The 26,668-nt window shown below is 40.3% G+C and overlaps 1 protein-coding gene across 2 annotated transcripts in view; it reads left to right on the forward strand.

The window, feature by feature from the left end:
* The first annotated feature begins 2,007 nt into the window (after positions 1 to 2,007).
* Positions 2,008 to 26,668, forward strand: part of mdga2a (MAM domain containing glycosylphosphatidylinositol anchor 2a) — a 269,982-nt gene continuing 245,321 nt past the window's right edge. For both annotated transcript variants that reach the window (XM_061746664.1, XM_061746665.1), the window contains exon 1: positions 2,008 to 2,968. In XM_061746664.1, the coding sequence (XP_061602648.1) occupies positions 2,896 to 2,968 (73 nt within the window). In that variant the 5' untranslated portion in view covers positions 2,008 to 2,895. The remainder of the gene's footprint in view (positions 2,969 to 26,668) is intronic.

Genomic DNA, 26,668 nt, shown 5'->3' on the forward strand with positions numbered 1-26,668 from the left:
TTCTGCCAATGCCAGATTGAGTGACTAAATGCCAGAGAGCAATATGGACCACTTTTAGGGGTTTAGTTTCAGCTTTTACTCATTATGGTAGTCTCCTTTAAAATAATTTACAAAGGCTTCATCATAATTATTGCTATGAATTATAGAGAAGCTTAAATGGATTTTGATTCTCAGCCACGTGCCGTTATTGCACATTTGATCAGGGATCAAACCGTTAGATCTCCCACATTCATCTCAATTTGTCCTGGAAATAAACAATTTCCCTTTTCATTGGCTGGAATATTTCACTAATTAAAACCATTTTAATTTAAAGTGTGTTGCTAGGAAACAGTGAAAGTCCAGATTTGAGAAGGTGCCAGTTCTTGTTGATAACCAGTAGACCTTTTAAAAGAAAAGAAACAACAACAAAGAAATTGACCAATTTACAAGCAGTCAAAAAGGTTTGTTTACTTTAGACTGGTTGCAGCTCAATGTCAATTAGAAAAGTGGATTTTTCTAATCAAATGTGACAAAATGAACATAATAGCATGCATTTTCTAATTTGTGCTAGAGCACTTAGGAGTTTCCTCCAGGGCCCCCGAGGCGCCCCTGAGTCCCCCACTTAGCTGTACCACTTCAGATGTATCGACGCGCCGTTCTAGAGCACTAAAATGTTGCTAAAAAATGCGCAAACTTGTGACAGCAACCGCAGTGTGTGCTGACGAGACTTAGTAAAGTCTCAAAACCTTCTGGAACAGGAATACCGCACCATACACAACATCATGTTTATGTTATAATTGCTCGGGGGTCATGGGTCTCTGGAAAGCGTATAGAGACAACTTTTGTTGTATTAGACGCTATATAAATAAAATTGAATTGAATTGAATCACATCTTCCCTGCATTGATACAAATATTGTGCTTGATCTACTTAAAAAAAATAAGTCAACTTTTTGCATGAGATTATTATGTAGATCAAGAAAGACTAGTCTTTGTATAAACTACTTAATTTTTTGTATGTAAATAATACATTTTGCAAGTACAGTACACAAAATTAAGATGACTTTATTTACCAAAATTAATTTACTTGCAAAAAGTAAGTTGACTTTACTTGCCCAAATTAAGTTGACTTTACTTGCAAATGAATTTTGTACATATACTAAAAATTAAGTAGTTTATACAAAGACTAGTCTTTCTTGATCTACATTAAAATCTCATGCGAAAAAGTTGACTTAATTTTTTTTTAAAGTAGATCAAGCAAGATATTTTTTACTGTGGTGTTCTAAATTCAAATAAAGCATGTTTCATCTAAATGTTGGTCAATCTGCCCAATAGATTAAAATTGTTAAAGCAGCACTATGTAACTTTTCCACCTTAATATAATATTTCCAGAGTCATTGTGATGATACATCAACTTACAACAGGTTTAATGACACCTCTGTCATGGTCTTGAGGGGTCTGTATCGCCTTCACTGGCACTATGTAACTTTGAGGTGCATGGTAGGAACCCTTCCACACTACTGGTAAAGCACTACCGCTTTTGTCCAAAGGGGCCGCCAAACTCAACAAAAGCTGAAAGTTACATTGTGCTGCTTTAAAGGAAAGGGTAAATACAACAAGATCATTGCTTGTTGTTGGTGTGTAAATGAAAAGATTTCCTGGGATTACATAAATACTATTTGTTAAGGAAAAAATGCACAATGTCTTGTTTTTTGAAGTTCAAAACTAGATGCATTCATGTAAAGCAACAAACTTCATTTTTACACACAGATTTAAATATGTTATATTTACATGCACTTAGATTTATTTTTTCAGCATGTCATGGCAATGTAGGAGGAATTGTGAAACATTAGCAGGCGGGTTTGGTGTGTTTGTTGGTTGCAGACTCTGATGTCAAAGCTAGACCTCTTGAATTCCAATGGTTCCTTCTCCTCTCCCTCTCTCCCTCCCTCCCTCCCTCCCTCTCAGCGTCCAACAGCTGCGTCTCTCCTGCCTTTCCTCCCATACAGATGAGCTGGGAGCTACGCACCTCTTGACGTAGCGCACGGACCGGTTGCGGTGCTCCGTAGCACGTATTGCGCAACGTGACTGATGCTCCAGCTGGCACCGCGGCTGACACGTCCGGGCCAGCTCTCGCCGTTTGTGCGGGGCTCCGACAGAAAGTGCTGTCCTAACGCCGAGGCGACGAGAGGAAGGAACCGGCGCTGGAGCCGCGGAGCGAGAGGAGCCATCTCCATCCTTTCCTATCCTAACCCCCCCTGCCGGACCGGACCCTCCCCTCCGTCCTCCGTCCCTGCCGCCGGGCTGCGGTCGTGATGTGACTGCATCAGCGGGTTTGGATGAAATAAGGAGACTACGGGAAGATTTGTTCCTCCGTTTTTATGAAGCGGGAGTGATGATGGCTGCGTTTGACGGCAGGCAGTGAACGCAGCATCCGCGGCGCGCGCCCTGACCGCAGCTGGATGGATGATGTCTGAGAGTCCGGAGCCTCCGTCCGCCTCCAGCCCTGCGAGCCCGGCCAACCCTAGCTCTGCTGCCTTTTGAGGGTGATAAATAACTCCATGGACACACGTCAGGCTGTCGGCGGAGCGGACCTACCTGGAGTCGAGGAGAGGTTTTTGCTGTAAAGGCCGGGCTCCCGGCGCCTGCATCCCTGCATCCCTGCCTCCTCACATCCTCACATCCTCCGCGGCGACTGTGCGCCGCGAGCGCTCTACAATTTCCCCCCCTGCATGACATTTTTACTCAAAACACACTCGTATCCGAGCCTGTCTGCCTCAAATATAGGTGAAACCTGCACAGAAGAAGAGAACAGCGGGACTTGATTAACTGACGCGTCTATGCAGCTCAGCCGCACCGCCCCGAAAAGGACTTCCTGCTATACTGAGAGCTGGATATGCAGAGATTAACGTGAAAAGATGGATCTAATGTTCGCTGTTTTGGGGCTACTGGGGCTCATCGTTGAAGGCATACGTTGCCAAGGAGTGTATGGTAAGTCTATGGAAGTGTACACTGTTTCAAGTGGATGATGACCTTGTAAAAAAACGCCAGTTTCTCATCTTCTCCTTTTTTTTAAATCACATTTTCTGAAGTCGTTCAAACACGAACGCCTGTACGGCTGACATACCGGCTTTAAATGCCATATTTGAATGAGCGACTGCAAATGTAACCCCCCAGGTTATACAGCAGATCTTGTGCGTAGCCAATCATGCACAGCCCCTTTTTCTCATCCAATCCATCACTCTGGATGGTCGGTGAGCAGGCTAAATTTAGTAGGGCACATTCATGGATTATTACTGGTAGATTTGTCTTGAAGCATCCAGACTCCCTGAGTTGCCTACACCTATTTTGCCAACTGCTTTTTTTTTTTTTTTCAAAGGAGAGGTGACACTATCTTCACATCAGGGCAAATATATGTTTGAATGTCATCATAAGGACAGTAATCTGTTGAGCGGTGGCACTTAGTATGCCCAGTCATGATAGATCTGTGTACTCACCTCCACCTTATGTCTCATGTCTGAGTGTCTATGATTCACTGGGATCACTTGCGCGCAAATTGCAGGTTTTGCATAATTAGCAGGGATTGTTGCAGAAGGATGTCCAGTGTTGGAAACAAAAGTGCCATGATAAGAAGGGAAAGGACTAACAGATGCTAGTTGAAAGAAGCTCCCCATGTAAAACTGTCCAAAAAAGACTAGGATTTATTTGTTCATGCAGTTGTTCTGGACTCATCTCTTTCTTCATTTGGTCTTTTTTTTTAATCCTATACCACAGTGTCATCCAAATGCTTCAGGATAAACCATTAATTCTTGCCTCTGCTTGTGCAACCAGTGGCATGGCTGATATGTGATAGGAATCTTCATCCTTACAGCATCAGCAGCCACAGTGGCAGCTGTAGCAGCATTGTCAGGACACAATGGTTTGTGTGTGCCAACACTGAGACAGAGAGGAAAACCTTGAGGTGTGCAGCTTTGATCCGTCACCAGGAACAGCAGTTTTGACCAAAGCAAAAAGGCCACACAGAAAGATGGTGAAGTCAAGTAGAGAGAGATGTTGGACTGTGTGCTACAGAGGCCGTTGCCAAGCACCAAGAAGATCTTTGTCACCACGGAGTGTAAGTAGAAAGAAAGGTTACTGTGAGCATGACAGGAACAGTCATGGTGCTGCGTGATGTGCTGGGATTTTATCTGTTTCTTTCCTCTGGGGGAATGAGGCGAGTAGGAGAATAGATCACAGTGGCTGATAGAGCAGCTGTAGTACGACTTCCCACACACGTGTACAGGTACTCCAATTAGCACACTTCTCCTTCTACGAGAACCTTCTCAGAAAATATTTCAGAGGAAGTCAAATCTAGAAATGAAAAAAATAAAATGATTTGACCCAATTTTGAGCTTTTAAACATTCATTAAGCAGTGTATGATTTGTATTAGATTGTGGTTTAATTGCACTATTATTCATGTGTGACATTAATTAATTCTGCTTTGTTATAAACATTTGTTAAAGCCTTAAGTTTTATAAAATATTGACACATTTATATTTGAATTGTGTGCTCAGGCAAGACAGCTTTAGGTGATGAATTTTAGTATATTATATATCTATTAAGTGTGTGCGCCTCTTAATAGGACCCAATATGTTTTAATTTTTGGGTCTTATTAAAGGAGGGAGCTGGCTGGAGACTATAGGGATTGGATCTCCCCTCTGAGTTCTACTCTGGACTGGAACCATGCACCTTTTCCTGATACATAACCCCAACCCCAACCAAACCGGAGGTCACAGAGTTCCAGTGGAAGTCAGTGGTGCTCCAAACTCTACAGTCTGCAGCCAGGTGCCCTAGTATCAAAGTAGCTCAAAGGAAAGTTTGCAGTTTTTAGAAGCTAACCCATTTAGGCGTGGAGTTTAGGTCACTTTTATGACACTGTCCAAAATGTTCATGTTTTCTCTCTCGTTTTCTCCCCTATTGTTACTTTCTTTTTTTTAAATATATTTTTATCCCGATTTTTTCCCCCATTTTATCACCCAGTGCTACTACCTATTGTTACTTTCTTGAGTCTCTTGGTCGACTCTGCTCTGATGTCCACCGTAGCTCTGGATGCTAGTTTCATCTTCGTTGATGTGTGACGTAGTAGCGTAAACGGATACGCAGTTGTTGCAAGGGATGACTGGGAATGTTACTCTGGGTGGATTTAGCTGATCATAGGTCTAGGAGCCTTTGAGGTTTAGATGAATTTTATTCATTGAAATGAAATTAAAACTGATATATTCAACATTCAAAATAAACCTTTTGCACCGCTCTAAAGGACTGGACTGACACAGTGGGATAAGACATGCACCTTTTTCATTCATCAAGGCATGTAAATATTTTGATATTTGTTATAGATATATAGTAATAGGACACGTTTGCTAGTTTGTAATCTCACTCTGTTGCCTCATTTGTGTTTCTGAGTCACGTCTGTTGCTTCATTTTATATCTGCTATCCATCTCTTTTAATATAAGTGCAACCAAACAAGCTCTCGAAGCCTGGATAATTGCTTTCAAACATATGTATTTGTTCTCCACGTTCATGCATTAATAAACAACATTAGCATTTTTTATTCACAAACACGTCCACATGCAGTAAGAATGGACTGGTAAAGATTAGGGATGCAAGATATTAAATACTTTAACCAATAATTGATAATTAACTGCTTCTGCACGGCCGATACTGATACCAATAACTTCTAAATTTATATTTTGACATTTAATATCTTTCTGATTTTTATATTTCATACATGCTTATACACTGTATAAGTGTGTTTTTGCACCCATGAAAACAAACATGAAGATGAGCATAGAATGAAGACTAAGTATTTTTGGCCTGAATATAAAAGGAAACAGTCCTGGCTTTTGAAAAGACCTTTTTTTCTGTGAGTGAGGCACCACAATACTTGGGATGTGTGATATGGAATAACATCTCAGAGAGGTATAACACCCATTGTGTTACAACATGTCAAACCATCATCCATCTTATATGAGATGAACAACAATGGTTTGTGTTTATGTACAGTATATGTAAATCTGAATAGATATGAAAAGTAGGAGGAGCTGGAGAAATATCTACTAAAAGGTGACCACAATCCAGATCTGCTCTAACATGCTGGAAACTCTGAGAAAAGACAGTACACAGGAGGTCTAAGCTGTGTGAAGGATCCGTTTTCATTGGCTGACATAAAGTCAGGTGACTGTAGATGTAATATTTGATTGGTTTGCTCTGTAGTTCTCTCTTCCGTTTCCCTGATCAGAGGGTGAGATACAAGTTAAGCTTTTATGATGTATTTGAAACTGTTAACATGCTGAAATGTGTTCATAAAAATTGACAAAGTGAATCTGAAGAAAAAGAGAAACTCTTGCTTTAATGGTGATACAAAGAATAGCAGCATTTTTCTCACCACTCATTTGTACCGTGGGTGGTGTTGTTTGGCATAAGTGAGGATAAGGATAGAGCTCAGTTGTTCATAGCTTATACAATCATTGCCTTTACTTAAATAGTGAAAATACCCCACACTGTTAAGTAGGACATCAAATCCTAAAAGCTTTTTTTCTTTCTTTCATTCATGACTTGATCTGTTATCCATAAATCAGTCTCTTTGCTGTATTCTGCACAGATTCAAGTCCGTCACAATCCTACATCAGAACCAATCACGCACACGTCAGATAAAAGCTGTTGATCCTTGGTGCATGCAGGCGGACCATACCGCAGCATGTGTGTGTGCAGATGAAGATGCAAGCTGATTAGAAGGAATCATATCCCATAATGCTCGGTGTGGCCAGAGTGCTATGCGTGGACTCGTGGGCTTGTATCAGCAGCATCAGCAGCAACAGCAGCAGTAGCAGAAGGGACAGGGGGCGGGGGTTGTGGGGTGTAGCAGATGGAGCTGTTTGAGCATTTAACTGTCTCTGTTTGCATGTATATTGTGCAGCTTGAAAAATCTCCAGAGCATAGTTACTCCATCTTTTAACCATTGCTATCTTGTTTCCCATCATACTGGAAAGATGTTCTTTTGCCTTTGCTGCATATTCGAGGTAAAGTATAACTCGAGCAGGGTTTCGCACATTCACAGCCTTTCACTTAAACCGATATATATCTCATTCTTTTAAGTAGCAGGGAGCCATTGGCAAAGACCTACATCTCCTTTATGTTTAAAGCATACTGCACATCTCCAGGGAGCATAGCTGATTGAAAATGTATTGGCGAGGCCCAAAAGTCAACATTTATTATTGACAGCAGCAAAACATTTGCATGCGTGTTGTGTTGCCTCCCAGCGGACTCGCAGAAGGTTTTGACATATGGTGGGTGTGTGAATTCTGCAGCACAGGTGAAAGGCAGGCAGTGGGTGTGAGACTGAATATGAATCAGAATGATACGTAGAAATATTATTGCTGCATTTCACAATATATATATTCTTATAGAGGACCAATCACTGAAAATCTTTGAATCAGAGGATGATCCTGCTATTTTTTCCCACAATGACTTGCATTTGATTATAAGTGCTGCTAGAATTAATCATTTCCTTCGTGTTGCATTCAAAGCACCTTCTGTTTGTTTTTTCATCTCCAGTTTTAAATTGACTTGAGAGCAGATGAGTGGGATGTTTAGCAAAAATGTCATTATTATCCCTGAGCGTCAAGGTGCGTCATCACCGTCGACTAAATGGCGAGATCATGATGTTGTAATGAAGAAATCACGTACTAGTGTGTTAAGCGGTGCTGCAACAGTCATTAAAGAGAATTGATGAAGGCCAGTCATCCCTCCATGACCGCGGGCCTTAAGAGAGAAAAAGAGAGAAGCCACATAGACTCAACATCTGCTCCTCTCTTCTGCTCTCTCACCTTTTTCTATCTCTTATAGTTTTGTCCTTTTATGATTCTTTTGTTATCACACAGGAGATTGCTCTCTTATGATGAACTCTACTCACCATGGTGTTGTTTTCCAGAGGTGGGTTTTGGGCCAATAGCGGCTCCTCCATCATAGCAAATCTACCAACCTGTTTAATACTCTGAGAGCATATATCAGCATTGCTGGTGTCAATGCACTCAATGATAATATCAGAAAGCTACAATGGAACATGACTTTTATGAAGGAAATGTTTTCGTGCCTGTTACTTTATCTGGAGATGTACCGCCTTCAGTGTGTTCTCTTTGCATCAAAGTCAGTCAGACAACCTCCATGGGATGTGGCGATGTTCCTGATCTCGTTTGTGTTTTGCTACTGAAGAAAAAAAAAAAAAGTTCCTACTGCTTTTTCCACAACCCACATCTCCCTCACTGTCGCTGTCTTTCTGCTTCTGTCTCCTGCTCCCTCTCGTTTGCATTGAAGTCCGAGCAATTGCTGAGGTTTCTTTTCATGAGCCCCGGTTCAGACGCTTTGGCTTCTAAGCTATGCAAATGCATTCTGCCAGTGAAACTAAAGCCGTCTTTGTTGGTTCTCAGAGGCCTCCTCCACAGAGTCCTTCATCATTCCCTTGGATCAGGACCCTTACATTTCCCACCGTAATGAGTCTATGGATAACTCTATCTCTTCCCCTCCTGCTCCAAGTTCTTATTTCTTCGCCTGTCTTTCCTTACATTCCCTGGGGGGAACAGCCGATGGGCAACTTGAGTTTATGTGCTTCATATAGAGGCAAATGAGGACATAGAGCTGAGTACAACTCCGAACAAGCAATTTGTTGCAGTGGAACCTTCTTCTCTGCACATCAGGGATTACTCCTTACTCCAGGGTGGGGCCTCTGTGAGCACCAACTTAATCATTTGAAATATCAGTTCTCTTTGGAGTCCGTCCTCTGAGACCGGCACTGAATATACATCGTAGACACTGTTTGAAGGCGTTTGACGCACTCCTCATGTTCAATAATCGCTGGTTAATCTTTGACAGTTTTATTTCACGTATTTCTATGCAGTTTGATTTTGGTGAAACATAGGGCTGGGCGATTTTGGACAAAAATAAAATCCGGATTTTTTTTCTCTGAAAACCCGATTTTCGATTTCGATTTCGATTTTTTTGGTAAAACTACAAAAGACAATGGAATAAATTGTTTCAAATATTTTATCTTTATTTTTAAAGAAAAATAGCAAACAAATGTCCCTATTGGGAATGAAGTGCAATTGAAAGATACTGTAAATCCTCCTTGAGTTTAGTAAAGTGACAACATTTACAACTTTTCTTGACCAAACAAAGATTACTAGACGGGCTCTGTTTGTAATGCAGCCAGCTGCAAAAAAGGAAAATCGATTTTCCGATTTTCCTTTTTTTAACATCGATTGTGATCAATAATTCCGATTTAGATTTAAAATCGATTAATCGCACAGCCCTAGTGAAACAGCTGTTTTTCATGGTACTTTAAATTTAATGTTTTTGTGAAGGCCACAAGCAGCAGAAACTGACAGGTAGGGCTGAAAAAGTTCTGCAGATTCTAGGCACTACATTTCCCATAATGCAACACACTCTATTTGACCCTGCTGCTTGGTAAATGCGCAGTCATTTGAAATTGGAGAGTGGGAAACTGAGCATTCAAATGGCCAGTTTCACAATCGAAGTAGAAATAATCCTGATGAGTTTAAAATAGTAGTGAATTTTGCAGATGCTCAAATACCTCTCATGACATTTCTTGATTGACTCTCTTTTCCTTGCTGCTCAGCTGTGTACCAGGAGGTCATGTTATGGTTATGTGAGGCAGCCGAACTAACATGATGCCAGTGTCATAGATGCCCTCTTTCTGCTCCCTTTGGCTATTTTGAAACAACCGGCTGTGTTTAGTTTGGCAGGAGCCAAAACTCTAAATGGAGCTGTAAGCTATGGGTAGTAGATTTGTGGGGATTTGAACCGAAAACACCAAACACCCCAATGTCCTCTGTACAGAGAAGCAAGCAAACTCAGTCATTTTTTCCTTTTGCATGGCTGAAAGCAAGAAGAGTCATGCAACTAAGTGATGAAAAATCGAACATGTACAGTACGGACGTTCACTGGCGCGTATCTTGTTTTATTTACTTTTTAGGAATTGTGATGAAAACTATATATAAAAAAGAAAGTATAATGTAGCTTTGGCTACCTTGCAAATGCACTGAACAGCTGCAATACACCCTTCCCTGTGCTGTAAGGATTTGGATGGGTACAGGAATGCAGTTTACCTCTAGATCATTCAAGGCCAAATCCCTACTGCGGACCAAAGAAGCTTATTGTAACCTGGTTGGCTGCTCGAAATGTTAAGCTCACATCCCCAAACCCTGAGCTACTTTTCCTTCTCTACACAGTGGAGAGGACATAAAACTGCTACTAATGATCTCGTATTCATTCAAGTGTTCCTTTTAGATAAATGATGACTGGACCAACATGCCTTTTTGTCTGTCTTTGAACTCTGTACTCTTTGTAAGGTCTTGTTGGGCCTCCGGTCTGCAGTGGTGATGTACACTGAACTAGGTTACAGCTCTCTCGCACCAGTCATACGAACTGATCAAAAATGACCCAAGGTTACACATATGGAAGATGGAGAACAATAAGATTTAATTGCTCACTGCAGACGCATAGCACCTGCTCAACCTGAAATGCAGGACTTCTGTTGTTTTGAGATACAGTATTATAGATATTTTAGTATAAAATCATGTCATAGTCTAATGCCCTGACAGGAAGCTACACAAGGAACCATTACCAACATTTAAAGAAGCAACCGTCTGCAAATCTACCACAAATGTAAAAAGTCATGTGAAACTAGTTTCTGCTTAGTCAAGAAACACAACATTTTTTGAGTAATTTGTGATCGTAACACCTTTATGAAAAGAAGTGTCATTGAGGCACATGGAGATAACCAACCATACTACCCACTTCTTGGTAACAGATATTGTTGTCGATCGACACAGCGGCTAGATATGGGTTCTTGAAGTTCTCTGTAAAAGATGTTATCCCTTTTTGCATATATTTTAGTCAAGCCCTTCCAGACTTTTATACATTTTATGTATAAAAGTCACTTTTGCAGTCACTTTTATGTGTGAAAAAGTTTAAATGAAGCGGAGAAAATGCCACAGCAACTGATTAATGATGTCGTAGGAGAACTCAGCATACCCGGGTCACACTTCACTGATGATGTGTTTCACATGAAGAATTGACGCCTACAAATGGCATTCCTCTCTTGCTTATCACACAGGTCACATGCATGAATGCCCCAATACGTGTTAGAAATCTAATGCAGAGTGAATATTAAAACTGATTTTGATAACGGCAGATATACTTGGAATCATATTTGTCAGAAGAATAAAAAATGCAATTAGATATTTTCCGCAAATCATTTAGTCCTACACTGAACCCAAGTTTTATCATTCTCATATTCTGCTGACAACCGTCTGCTGACAAAAGCATGAGAAACGTTGAGGCTGTGGTAATCAAAAGTTAGTGTAACACACTAACTGACTATGCACTGGCTTGTTCACCTGCATGCTTGTTCTGTAGTTTTTGGGGTTAGTTAATCGCGGTAGCTTATCTTATACCAGTGTTTCCCCACCTGGGGTCCGGACCCCCCCTGGGGGGGCGCCAGAGATCAAACATGTCTGTTTGAAGATATGCAGTTGTAAAAATTATATTTGCGCATGTTAAATAAATAAAAAAAATCATAATAACACACCTAATGGAATACTGTAATCCAAGTCTGTATATATAATAATAAACCCACTTAGTATTTTAAAATGACCAAAATATATTTCTAAATTATTTAGCAGGATACAAACTTAAAAACGTATTATTATATCATTATTCAACATTTAATCGTACTACTACTCCGACAGGTTGTTAAAGGAACATTTTTTTAAATGTTTGCTCTCATATTAAGAGAGACATTTTTCAGAAATTGTTTTATGTCCTTGCAATTATTTTTTGTGTGTATTTTATACATTGGTGACACAAAATGAAGGCGAGAAATACAAAGTCATCTGTATACAGGGTAAACCAAAGAGAAATGTATCACAAAAACATAATTTATGTTCATTTTTTCAATTAAAGATTTGTAACGAATCACTTTACTCTTTTGCTGCTAGTACGTACGGGTCGGGGGGCCCGGCTGGTCTTAGACACATGTAGGGGGGGGCTCCATGGAAAAAAGGTTGGGAACCACTGGCTTAGACTGTGATCGGATCTCGAGATTTGGGTCGATTGCTGCTCGTGTTTTGGTCGGCTCCGTGTCGGTTTTGTGTTTCGTTTATGGTTTTTGTTGCAGATTTCCAGTGCTTGACGTGTGCCTCCGTGTGTTCTTGCTTCCTGGATTGGCAGTGGATGTCACCCCATGTACCATTTGAATCATCCAAAGTTAGATAAACATCTCAGTTTCCATCCGAGGTCCTCATTTTACCTCACACAGCATGAAGGTTTATACCCGTCATTCCTCTCGTTGACTGAACACGGTTTTAGTCCAATTAATTAAAGCAGCAATATCGTTGAATTAAGAAGCCAGGTAGGTCAGTAGCTTTGATGCGTTGGTGCCGTGACACATGACAGACATCTGGGATAAGACTCAATTTAACACTGCAGTGTTCTTCCTGTCCCTTCCATAAGAGGGGTTGTCTGCTGCCAGTGACATAAAGGAGGGGGTGTAATTACAAATCGTGAAGACTGCGGGCTGATCCTTCTGCACCCCACTTCTATTCTCTTTCAGTTTCATGAGAAAACTGGAACATTTGCAGAGGGACTTTACACAGTCGTTTTTAGACGGATGCAAGTACTTAATATTCAATGTCTGCTAGTAACTGCTGAAATATTGACAATAAGTGAGGATTGGGTTGGAGATTACTCTGTTTTCTTTGTCCCTGGTGTGACTGCATTGCTGAAAGGTTTAGATCAAAAACTGCAGTGCTATTTTGTTGTTTTAGTCATTTGTAGTGACATTAGTCAGCGGTAATACGTTTCCAGAGAATTCCAAAGAACTCCTGAGTTTTGATCATACTACCGACGTTACACATGTTATATAAAGATTAAACACACTCAACAGGTTGGCTCAGTGATAAAAATACCATCCAACACTGACTACACTTGAATCGTTGATTTACTGCCACATCAAAGCATACATTTACTGTATGTACCCCTATTGAAATGATTGACTGCAAGTCTACTTTGATTCTAGGTTTGTCAAAGTATTAAAAGAAAAAAAAACCCTGGCATTTCATATATACAGTATTTTTTGTCATTTTCATAAGAAAAGTAGAGGAGGTGTTGCTGTTTGGCATGATCACAAATAGGCCAATCACCGTTATTACACAGTTGCCTGATTGCAATTATTTGAACTCTGTTATTAGAATAGTTTCCCTTCATCCACATGAAAACAGCCGAATAAAGTAGCAGAAGTGGCATGCCTCCATTACCGCCGTTGAACTGTTTTATTCCGTGTTCCTTGTCATTGCGTGACGGACCAGACCCAAATCAATTTAAAAATGCCAAGAACTAGTCCTGACTGGAACATCTGTAAAACGGATTAAAGTCTCTCAAATTGAAATATCATATTATCGGGCCTTCACATGTTTGCTCATTGTATATTGTGGCACGGATATTAAAGGAATGTAAAGACTTGTCAATCTCTGTGCTTACTCTGGGTCTCACTGGTAAAGATTACAGTGAAAAGGCTGCTGTCCCTTTTCTACGAGGCAGAACTCGCCTCAGTGTTTCAGTTTTACGTTTTCTGCATGGTGTGTCGACAAATTTCCTACAGTACTGTCAAAGACTCATTAACATCTCATTTTAAATTCGGTGTGTTTTGCTGAAATCCTGCTAGCTGGCTGACTTTGGTTTATTGCACTTCCCTGTGACCTCCCACTTCTACGCAACATACAGTAGCTACAGTCATGTTTTCAATATACGGTCTTGCTGCATGAATGCATTTCAGTTTGGCTGGGTTGTAAATACTCTATATTTACTGCTGTGCATAAATGGATAAACAAGCACCGATGCAGAGAGCGAGGACTGCAGCTGTACTGTATGTGTTACATGCTGATAAGACTCGATGAAAATCCCTTTTAGCCAGGTTTATAATTTGTGCATAAAGAGAATAAAAAGGTAGCTGACAAAATGAGATTCATGTCCTATTATGTGGTTTGCAACTAATAACTTGTTAATTGTCTGGTTTATTTGTAAATTGGAAGCGATTGTAATTGTGCGTTGTATATTAAAATGTGTTTTTCGGATGGCAAATCTTGAGTTGATCGCTTAAATTTGATCGTTTTGTATTATTGAGATAATTATAATCCATGAATGCATAGTCTATGCTTTTAGATGTTGATAAGCCATGTATCGGCTTTAAATAGACACATTTTCTAATCTTATCAAGTGTTATAGAATTGTCTTAATGAACAACGGATTTGGCTGCTGACATAGATCCCTTTAACTGCATGTGATGCGCTTTTGTATCTTGAGTTCTGATTTTCATGATTGGCATCACTTCAGATCACAGAGAATTATACATGTGAGCCGGCTTCAAAGTGACGCAAACGATGAAAGGCTCTCATTGAATATGAATGTCTTCTCCTGTCTTCCCTCACTCTTTTTCAATTGATTGAATTGTCTTGGTTAAGCCAAACTGGCAGGACCAGCTTTAACACACATGAAGTACAAATCTCTCATTTATCGCGATAGGTAGCTAACAAAGGGAATAAAGGGGCAAATTAAAAAAAAAAAAAAAAAAAAATAGCCAGCGAGGAGACGATTGGTGCATTGTGGCACCCGCAAGAGGCTAATGCCAACCTTCAACTCTGTCACTTCAGCCCACACAGGCATCCTAAGTGCTGCTCCTGTGAAGTGATGTCTGTTGTCATGGTGACAGTATGTGAGCCTGGCATTGCACGTCCTCTGACTTCCCTGCTCTCTTCCTCGCTGCCTACCCACTCGCTCATCCTCTTCTTCCCCTCACATGCCAGCAAATCAATCGGTGAAACAAATGTGGAGTGATTGCAGAAGTGAAAGCCCCTCGCCGCAGCCTCCCGATCGTGCACGAGAGCAGATGAGATCGCTGTGTTTCGGAGGTGGGGGGGGGTGGGTGGATTGTGGAAGTGCAAGTCAAGAAGACTCAAGAATGAATGTGTCTCTTCAAAAATCACCACCATTTCATTGCTGTGAGGCGACTGCAGGAGAGGCCCCATTTAACTTTTGCAGCAAATTGTGCTGAAGCTTTTCTGACAGGCGGGAGCGGTGGCAAAATAAACGTGCTGACAGCTACGCTTTCCTCAGCGTCCACCGTCGTGACAGTCAGCTGAAGGAGGTGTTCGGATGGAGAGGAGGTTGGGCATTCAGACACCCCTATCATCACATTAATACCTCTTTAGCAAATAGATTTTCAATCAAAGCACGCATCATGTACGCTGTAGTTTTTACTCTTAAATCTTGTTCCTCTACAGGAGCCTGAGCGTGTGGAGCTGTACCGCTCTGCAGAGGCTCTGTGAAATTTCAACGCAGATGAGCATGCAGTTTGTGTGAAATGTGGAAGGATGTGCACACAGTTTCTGTTTGCGCATGAGCATTTTCATTTATCTAGGCCATTGCTTTGCTGAGGTATTAGTTTAACAATGTGATTTTTGACCACGTTCACACATCTCTCCGTCAGACGTGGACTGGCTGGGGCTGGTGAATGCACCTGCAAACATGATGCAGTCATTATGTCTGCTTACTTCTACAGTACATATACTCCACCTCCCACTCTCTGTCTAGAGGGATATCAGACTCTCTGCTAAGCCTTTTTGGTATTATTTAGCTTTCTGTGTATCCCTCAATAGCCTTTAAAAACATATTCTTACAGAAATGCACAATGTAGAAAACTAATCTCTTTAGTGTCATGCTCTCTTCATCTCCCCAAACGGCACGGCATATCCCAGGCTGTTACACCCATGGGGATAACTTCAAGCCGTGTACTGCAAGTTAATGGCTTCCTATGGTAAAGTAAGCAGAGTTATCTGAGGTAAGCAAAACATTTCTCCACTGAGATGTGGCTCAGTGGAGAAAGAAGTCTCAAAGCTAAATTTAATGCAGATCTTGGAGTTCTCGCCCAGCTCTGACTGCCTGCCATCTTCCCTCGTCTTTATTCAGGCTTCTGCAGCAAAGCCTTTGCAGATCATGGCCATTTTACCTTGTCTAGTATTTGCTTGGTGTAATTGTTTAGAGTCACGTGTCAGACGACGCCTTGAGATTCAAGAATGAATATTGATTGCATAAGCAGCACACAGTCTGACCAAATTCAGGCCGTGGGAGGACCTTGAAGCTGCCATGAATGCCCAAGATATTTCTTCCTCTGGTAGGAATACAGTAGATAATTATATTGCCAGTGTCTCCACGCAGTCTGCTGCATCCACTTGGACTGAATCAAGAGCCAAAAGCAGACAACCAAATCACAGAATCTTGAATTTTAAACTGTTTTGGCTAGACATGAGGTGTGCTTGCATTGGCTCGTTTTGGCATCGCCACGACAAGGCTCATGTCATAAATTCATGACACAGATTTATTCTTTTTTTTTTTTCCTTTTTAATCCAGATGTTTAATTCGATAGGCAAATTGAATAATTGCAGAGACAATCTCCACTAAAATGAATACTCTGCTCTCAAGCACGAGTCAAATTACTGATTAATTCAAAGCAGCTGTTAAGTGGTGCATTCTGGTTGCAAATATGCTATTCCTGAATGTGTTGTACATTTGTAGTATCTTGTAACACACTGATAATGCTTCAAGTGAATTATTATCTGGAAATTAAGTGAGAAATTAAATTCAGTTCCAGACAGAGTCCCAGCCTTGAAGGCCACAAACTGGCCTGCCTGCATGTGGATGTAGAGGGACACCATTAGCAGCCCATTTCCACTTGTCTTTCATGCCACTTGGATGAGTTTCATCTGCAGATGTCTCGGGTCGGAAGGAAGCCACGTCAAATGTCACATTCACAGCTTGAGATGACCTTCTGCTCTTTTTCATTATTTCTTCTCATTTCTTTTAACTTTATTTCCAACACAGTCACATTTGCCTTTTCTCTTTATGCCTTACACGAATTGGTTTTCTGTGTGCGCCAGTTGTCTCAAAGAAGAGCATTTTCTCGACTCATTTCTTACATTTCAAGTAATATACTGTGTAGCATGTTCCTGTGACCTTTTATTCAAGTGATTTTCTTGAGAAGCTACATTATAAGTTGGAGGTATTTGTTCTTGGGTTTTATTCAAAGATATCAGTGCCAAACTGAAGAGTCCCTCAACATCAACTTTGTCTTGAGGTAAAAACAAGATTCAAGACCAAGAAACTAAGACAAAACCTAGCTACTAAGTAAGTAAATAAAAATAAAAAGTTGTGGGCAGCAAAAAGATTAAAAAAAATAAATAAAAAAAAATAAAAAATAAAATATATATATATATATATATAAAAAAAAAAAAAAAAAATATATATATATATATATATATATATTTTTTTTTTTTTGTAATTTTTTTTTTTTAATCTTTTTGCTGCCCACAACTTTTTATTTTTATTTACTTACTTATATATATATATATATATATATATATATATATATATATATATATATATATATATATATATTACTTACTTACTATATATATATATATATATATATATATATATATATATATATATATTACTTACTTACTATATATATATATATATATATATATATATATATATATATATATATATATATATATATATATATATATTTGAATAAAGGGGGGTCAAAGGAAGAGTTCAGGGGAAAGCCTGCTTGTAAAAAAGTGTTTTGATTATTTGGGCTGGATTGAATCTCAAAGAGAACACTAGTGTTTAATGCATATGTTGCTTTTACATAGTCTTTCTGTATTATGTTGAGAAACAAATGAGGAATCAAAAGTCAACCCTTTCTGATAGCATGAATGTTTATCCTGAAGCTGTTATCTCCCAGTCGATTGGTTGATTTAGTATCCGATGGCTCGACTAAAATTCTGATTGGTTGATTCTTTAATTTAATTTAATTGAATTTAATTTCACCAGGGGGAAAGTACCAACTTCTAAAGTGGGTGTTTTCAGAGCACACCTCTTTCACAGGTAACAGTCTATCTGGGGACACCCCCATGTTTTTGCTATTATGGATCAGCCCAACCCAATGACTAGAGACCAGGCCCCCAGTCTCGCGCTCAGCAGGCACGCCGATTTTTCCCAGTGGCCAGCCGCGGTACTGCAACAAAAAATCCCATGGGGCCCAGAAAGCTTTTTTCCCATAGACCCCAATAGTAAAAGAGAAGCCTCTAAAACTGTTCACAGGACACCTCCAGCTGTAATCACCGGCAATTACTAATCTTTGTATTCTATATTTTTAAGTCATGGACTTTATATCCGTCAAAAATGTTTTATAACGGCCAGAAAAGTCAAAGAAAAGTCTCTTTCTGGGCGTGACGTCACGGCTTTGTCCGTGCACTCGCAAAGCGCGGTCGTGTGTGTCTCGGGAACGAGCATGGCTGAATCTAAACCGTTCGGCGGAATAATCACTCAGAAAAGTGGAAAACACGGCTCAAAGGTGTGTTTTTGTGGTCTCTTAATTTTTTTTTCCATGACAAAAGACATTGGGTTTATAATAAAACCTCAGTAAACGAGGGGGAGCTGCTCGGATCAGTGTTGAGCAGCAGCTGAGCAGGAGACCCTCTGTCATTCATTGAGCTGGAGTTGCGCGCTATGGCACAGAGCTCAGGTGGGACGCTCAGGTCACACTCGGTCTAAACGCCCTGACCAGGGGGATCACAGACGGAAATGTTTAATAGCAACGGTGTATGGTTTGTGAAAATAAGATATCAGGCAGGAATAACACTTAATGTGAGCCCAGAAGCTGTAAAAGAATCAGAGAAAATGCAAAGTTAATTACGCCTAACATTCGGACTGCACGATCATTAATAGACAAAAAGATTTACCCAAAGGTATATAGATAAATAGCATATGACAGCTTGTGTTATTGTGGGGAATCCCATGTGTTTTTTGTTTGTTTGTTTTTATAAAGATGACTCGTTTTATCCTTACTCCAAAAAATAAAACTCCACAAATTAACCACATTTAAACATAATATTTGACATATTTAAACATAATACTTGACAAAACTTGTAATACAAAAAATATTTGTCTTAATGTAAGTAATAAACTTGGGAAGTTTCATGGTGATACCTGCTATTTACATTTTTACCCTATTTTAGCCTATTAACCTGGGGTGTCTCATCTTAAATAAAAATGACTCGTTTTATCTTTAATTAAAAAACACACACAAATGAACCATGTATAGTCTATAACCATGACTTTGAGAACAGCATCGGTTGAATTGCCCTATAAATCCCTAATTTCATTGTGTACATCTATCATTACCGGTCTGAAGGACTCATGAGCGCGCAGCGCTTGTCCAGAGCGCGCAGCGCTCGTTCACATTGCCCCGGGGCATGATGGGAGGCCCCAGAGCATCATGGGAGGTGACTCAACTGCGCATGCTCTATGGGCCCGTGTACCAGGAAGTAAACCAGGAAGTCAGAAATTTTTTCGGCGGATGCGCTGGGTGAGCAAACTCCATTGAAATGAATGGGCGGCCATTTTCGATCCTGTATCCAGTTATATAATACATCCATGCTAGAGACGGATAGATTGTAAAGTAGAAGGACCAGGCCCGGTGATTTGTTGGACTCTATCATGTGAAAGACATCTGCATTGTGGCAGAATTCATAAAAAATAGTCAATGTAAAAAAAGTTTAATGCAAACTTTGTAAACAACAGTTTTGATATCACAGCTCCACTTCAAACATGGCGGTTCACCTGAAAACGGTAAGCAAATTTGCCCCGTCAATATGAACATGTCAGAATTGACATATTTCAATGTTTTAGTCTAATAATTGTTTCGTGGCTGAAGGCGCATGCGCCCGCAACAGCGACGCATCCCGGTGCTGTCGTTAATCATCTCACTCACCCACATGTGTGCTGTTAACGTAAAGGCTGATTTATGCTTCCGCGTTACACCAAAGCAGAACGATGCGCGTCGCCGCGTACCTTACGCCGTAGGATACGCCGTAGCCTACGGCGTAGGCTCTGCGTCGATTTAATGCGGAACCATAATTCAGGCTTTAACTAGCTTTCTGTTATCTCTGTTTCTCTTTCTCTCTTGCCTTTGCCTGCCTGTTTCTAGCTGTGGTGGGAGCGTGCTTTTTTTTTTTAATTAAATATATATTAACATTGAAATTCTAGCATTTGTTTGAGCCCCACCAAAACCTGGGTTAGCCCCTACTGTAGTTGAACCAGAAAAAAATACTTGCCCCCACAGACTGATAGTGTCGGTCAATTATTAAAACATGACAAACCCCCCCCCAAAAAAAGAAGAACAAGTTCGACCAAGAATTTCTTTGGTTGATTACAGCCTATCAGTAGTTTTGCTCAATTTTAATTGGAATTTGGTCCTTTTTAGGTTTTAGTTTCTCTGTCAATATATACACAATTTTGGAATAGTATACCCTACAGACACGTGTGAATTAACACAGATTTCAGAGCTTTATCAGATGACAAAAGACAAGTGGTGCTTTAAGGCTTTTCCATTACATCACCAAAAAACACAATCGAAAGAAACCCCTCTTAAACGGTTTCATTCAGAAACATTTGTTTTTGCATTGAGTTATGTTTTTGCTGGTTCATGTGTTTTGGTTTGCTTTGCTCATGTGGGACCGTGTCGTTATTAAAGTTTACTGGCGAGGATATTAAATGGCTAAAAATCTCAGCTCTTGCAACAAAAAAGAAATCAAAGCAGCTTTGCAATGCACCGGTAAACCTCAACATATTAGTGGATCTGCAAGTCCTCTTGGCTCATCAGACAAGCCCATGCAAATCCAGTAATAGCATCTCCGAATGCATTAGTGAAGCTTTCCGAAAAGGTGGAACCTGGGTGGTGTTTCTACATTGCTATCCATATTTATATCATAAGCCACAAATCAACACATGCTGATAATATTCATGAATTCTGTGGCAACTGATGCAGCAGAGGCAGGAGAGAACATTTGAATTCCTCCCCATTATGGTGAGAGCCTCCTGTAGTGGGTGTCTTACATGTTGATGTATGCGTGGGGGAACTTATGTGATTGTGAATATCTTTGTGTTTTTGTGTATTCCTCATGGATTTCTGTGATGCTACCGAGGTAATTGGATGTGTGACGCCCACCGAAAATCCCCTTTAGCCTTGGGCAAGGGCTCTTTCAATCCCAGCATGCCTCTGTGGAACGCACAACCCAAAGGAAGGCTTATTCTTTCAACCGGCGTGTATCAAATGGTTCCCTGTTCTCTCCACCCCAGCCTCCGTCTGTGTCCTGCTGTAGCATCAGAGGGGCTACCATTAGCGCTCAATAACATGACCATCCACGTGCACACAGCTGAGGATAAACCCCCTGGTTCTCTAAGATCACCATGGCTGAGTTTGGTTACAGTTTGGGAAGACTGGGGAACCAATTGTTCATGCCCAGAGTAGATTCAACATGTTAAATAATCCCCAGGGGTTGGAGATGTTGCCTAGAATTAAAATGTTGTCTTTTTAGACCCTCATGATGTGAAAAACTGTTGCAAGCTGACTCATCATCCCCAAGATGTAAACAGCCTGGAGGTATAAGAGACATTAACTGATTTGAACAACTTTGGATTATCATAATTAAATACCTATGTAGAGATGAGCAGCAGTGTTTGTGAATATAAACTAATAAGAAGTGTGTGCAGTGTTCATGGCTGGAATATTTTATGTCCAAGTTCTACTTTTTTCATTCTTACAGAATTTTATCTATTTTATTTTTTTAATGTCTGGTCTTTAATTCTCCAAAAAGTAAATGCATTTTTTTCTCCAGTTAAGATGTCATTCTGCTGCTCAAAGTTTCCCAGAATAAATAGTTTGTGGTAATTCTGTGAGTTGGTGGAATAAAATCAAAAGTCCTGATAAACAGAAGTATTTTCCTTACCCTTAACAACAACAATTAGTGCTCAACTCTTAACAACTCTTACCTTCTTGACAAGCCTTTCCAAAATAAATTCTTTGAGAGTAAAAATGATAATGTCATGAGGTTTTTATAACCATTATGCTTTTCCAGAACTTTAGATTTTTATCTTTTTCCTTGTTTTATTTCATTAGTAACATAACAATAAAGATAAATCAGAATCAGAATAAGAAAAGGGTTTATTGCCAAGTTTGTTAAACACACACAAGGAATTTGTTGTGGTGATTGGTATACAATACAAATATAAAAGCAAATATATAAGTGATAAAATGTATAAACAGAAATGTACAATATGAGGTTTTTAAAGTGCAGGATATGAGTCTGTACAAAAGTTACTTAGGATGTGCGTTAATGTGACTCATAAAGTTACTACATTAAACTTTTACTACCCACTTAACACTTCCTCCACTGCATCAAATCAAAATCACTTTTGTGTAAACTAGTGATGCACCGAAATGAAAATTTGTGGCCGAAACCGAAAATAATAATAAACACTTGGCCGAATACCGAACATGGTTCTTCGCAGTTTTTCATTTATTTTGCCAATTTTTTCACCATTGCATAAATCAAATAAATTTGATTTAGGCATGCTTTTAAAAGAAAAATATCTTTTACAAAATTACAAGGTAGAAAACATTTGTTGAACATAAAAAACTGAACATTTTTTAATTTCCCAGCATTTCTTAAATATTCCAGCAGACATTATACCAGCAAAGAACAATAACTTAAAATAAATAAATGAGCTAAATACATTTTTTGGCCATCTTTGAGCTTACGTTAGGCTTAACTTACTGAACATTGTAACATAGGCCTTAAAACAATAAAAATGCATTAAAGCGCTCAGGGTTTTTTATCATTTCAACTGATAAATCAAACTTGTAGTGCTGAAAGACTTTGCAGATGTGCCCCCTCTAGATATTTGAGCAGAACATTCATTGCAAACAGCCATTCTTGTATTATTCTTTGCCACTCTAAAATACTTCCACACTGCTGACATGTTTGCACCGCACCACTTCACTCCACGCTCTTCGCTGTTTGATTTCGTCATCTAAACGCACCTGTAATAGATTGATTTATGTTGTTTTGGTTCCACCTGCTGGTGAATGTTTAGTTAAATTCTTATGTGGTTAGTTTTTTGTTGGCCAACACTTTATGTGGTGCGCAACCATTACGGGAGTGTTATGTGGTTAGTTTTTGGTTGGCCAACTATTTATGTGTGATGCGCAACAGTTAAGCCGCGTTTATACTTGCAGTTCAGAACGCGTACGCGAGACGCAGGATACGCGTGACGTCACGTCTCGCGTATCCTGCGTATCCTGCGTACATTTGACGCGTCGACGTGCACGTTCTCAAAAAGACACTGAACGCGTACGCGACCTGCAGTTCTCGCTCTGGCCGCTAGTATCGCTGTTCCCGGTCTGATCCCAGCTGGCACGACTATGCTGCTCTCCCCTGGAGAAAGTTCCCCGTGCATATATTTATGCAATATTTAACTTCCCCCCAGGGTTTCCGTTGTCCGGTAAAATATGCCGAAGTCCGGTATTTTATAATCTCTCCGGTCAAAATACTCACTGGTGCTGCGGGACTAGAGTCCCCGGGAGTACCGCGGATGGCGAGCCCCGGCCGCCGAGCCCCGGACAACCCCCGGCGGCCGAGCCCCGGTGGCCGAGCCCCGGCCGCCGAGCCCCGGTGGCCGAGCCCCGGTGGCCGAGCCCCGGCCGCCTAGCCCCGGCCGCGGAGCCCCGGCGGCCGAGCCCCGGCGGAGGTACGCGCCGAGCCTCGGTGCCTCCCGGAGCCGGGAGGAAGCGGAGCCGGGAGCCGGGAGTCAATTGACGGGACTTATTTTATTTTAAATACTCTGTTTTTCAATAAAAATACTATTGAATGACTTGCAAATGAATGACTTGGAATCATATTAGGAACAATACATTTTTTTACCATGTTAATCTTTCTTATATTGACATCTACTTCTCCATATGAACCTAAAATTAACTGGATTTATTGTTTCGTCATTCTTGTTGAGATGGGTGAGGAGAATGCTGGATAAATTAGTCTGGAAAGACTATCCACTTTTGATAATAAGCAATAATAATAAGATAAGATAAAATAGTCCTTTATTACTCCCTCAACGGGGAAACTCACGTAGCAGAAGTACACACACACACACACACACACAGGGAAGGGGGTAAAACAGTAATATAAATAAGTAATACACATTAAAAAAAGAGTAATAATAATAATAATAATGTTATGGTTTTCTTTAGCTTCCTTCTAGGCACCCAGAGCTTTACAGAGATCATTATTCATTCACACACATTCTCCCCGGTGGTAGCTCCGTCTGTAGCCGCAGCTGCCCTGCAGACTGACGGGAGCGTGGCTGCCATATCGCGCCAAACGGCCCCTCCGACCACCACAAACATTCATACACACTCATACACATTCACACGATGTTATAATCTCCTATATCATCCAATATTGTCCTGTAAAAGTGTTCGTTTTTCTAATCTGCTACCGCTGCTGCTGCTACTACTTCTGCTACTTAATATAAGTAGCTTTTCCAACTGTTGCTCTGCTTACTGCCCCCTATCGGTCACCATCGGTATGACAGGCTCTACTCGGGTGGTACGCGACGTACGCAGTGGAGCATGAACAGACACAAAGCAGGCTACGCAGGCTACGCAGGTTACGTGCGTAGAGTATATTTCCGGCTTTACAGAGCGGCCAGTCTATTTATATTACAACGCCGTTATTAATTGTTCGGTTTTTTTCCCACTTATTCCACCGAACACCGAAAGTGTTTTTTTGCCATTTTCGGCCGAACAATTTCGGTTACCGAACAATCGGTGCATCACTACATGTCACACTAATTACTGAATCCGATACATAAAAAGTTTAGAAACAGCAAGATAACCTAATTAAGTGGATTTGAAAAACATAGTACAAACCTTTTTACTTTTTATTTATTTATGTTTTATGCTTCTGGCATTGTTGCCATTAATACTGGCCATTAAAAGAGGGTTGTTTTTAATCCAAATCATAGTTTTAATTTGATTAAATAACACATTGAAACTATTATCTCAAGAGCTGCTACTATCTTTGAGAGAGATATATTTTCCTTTCCTTTCATCTCTGGATATTTCTGTGACCTTGTTTTTAGGAGTTGCATAATACTGTGCTGGAGGTTTGGGTGGAGGGCAAGGGGTGTAAAGGCAGTGGTGGCTGGAGGCAGGACACTGATCTAAACTGTGATGACAGCTTCGGCTTTCTCCCTCTCACCTCCGCCATGCTCTTGGATGGAGGTGAAAGTGTGGCGACAAAGTAACCTTAAAGACGGCATGGGATTTCATCATTTCCACAAAACGGAGAGAGACGCGAGTGAATGAAAGAGCTTTTCTTGAACCGTGCAGTTCATTCACACGGAGATTGGTGAGAATCACACTTGCATGGGTTTCTTGTTTCCTGCCTTTGTATTTTTTTTTTCTTCTCCTCTGCTCTTTCCCTCTCAAACACACATGCTCATGTAGCTGAAAAAACAAGAGGGAGAAAGCGTCTGACTCATTTATTTGATCATTAAGTAGCTTGCTGTACATGTTACAAGGTTATTTGCTTTAGTAGATGTGGGAGGAAGCCACGATGATAACATCATTAAAATGCCAAGAGCGGGGCATCTGAGAAAACTGCTCACTGCTTGGGTATGGAATATAATATTAAAACTTAAATTATGGCAAAAACAGTGGCATGGCCACATCGCCTTTGCAGTCCTGCTGCAAAGGTAAGCCTTCTGTGGATCTTTATGAGGAACCTTTAAGGTGGTTTTGATCATTAATGTCAAGAGGGTTAAAAAAACAACAAAATTAATCTCAGACCCATTAGAAGTGGGTGTTGGTATTTTATTTCTTTATTCTGTATTTGGGCTCTAATCTTTCGGGAGAGAGGTGCATTCATTTAACCGTTCAGTCACTGTGTGCAGGTTCTGGTTTTTCAAAGCTTGATGACATCTTAAAATCTTTATAAACACGTTTTCACTCTTCATGTGCAGAACCTTGACTGTCATGTAGAATTAGATGATTTGGAAATGAGCCTGCTCTTTGTGCTGTTCTTCAACCCTGGTCCTCAGAGCCCACTGCATGTTTCAGATGTTGCTCTGCTCTAACACACCTGACTCAAATTAGTGGACCATTGACAGACTTGTGCAGACCTTGATGACAGGTTGAGGGTGACTCAAACATTTGAACCATGGACGTTTTGACGCCGAGCAAATGCTGTATTATGAACAGTAATTCTGTATCTTTAAGAGCATTTTCTTGAAATGTATTTCCAATTCCCCAAACTGTTAGAGAGTAACTACCGTATTTTCTGGACTATAAGCCGCTACTTTTTTCATAGGTTTTCAACCATGCGGCTTATACAAAGGTGCAGCTATTCTGTGGATTTTTCTTCCACCGCTCGGGGCGCTCTAACCGGAATTAGAATCAAAACTAAGACAAAATAAATGCAAAGAAGAATACGCTACTTCTTCTTTAGCAGATAGAAGTAGGTAGAAGCAGATTTCAAACAGATAAATAGATAAATAAATACCGGTTATTTTCTCTTGGTTCTGTCCCGTTTTAATCAGCAAAGTTTCTGCCGTGTTAAAAGGATCTATTTAGGTACAAACATGTACATCATTTACAGTTCAAAATCCTTCT

Source organism: Cololabis saira, chromosome 18 (genome assembly GCF_033807715.1).
Source record: "Cololabis saira isolate AMF1-May2022 chromosome 18, fColSai1.1, whole genome shotgun sequence".
Classification (NCBI taxonomy): Eukaryota; Metazoa; Chordata; class Actinopteri; order Beloniformes; family Belonidae; genus Cololabis; species Cololabis saira.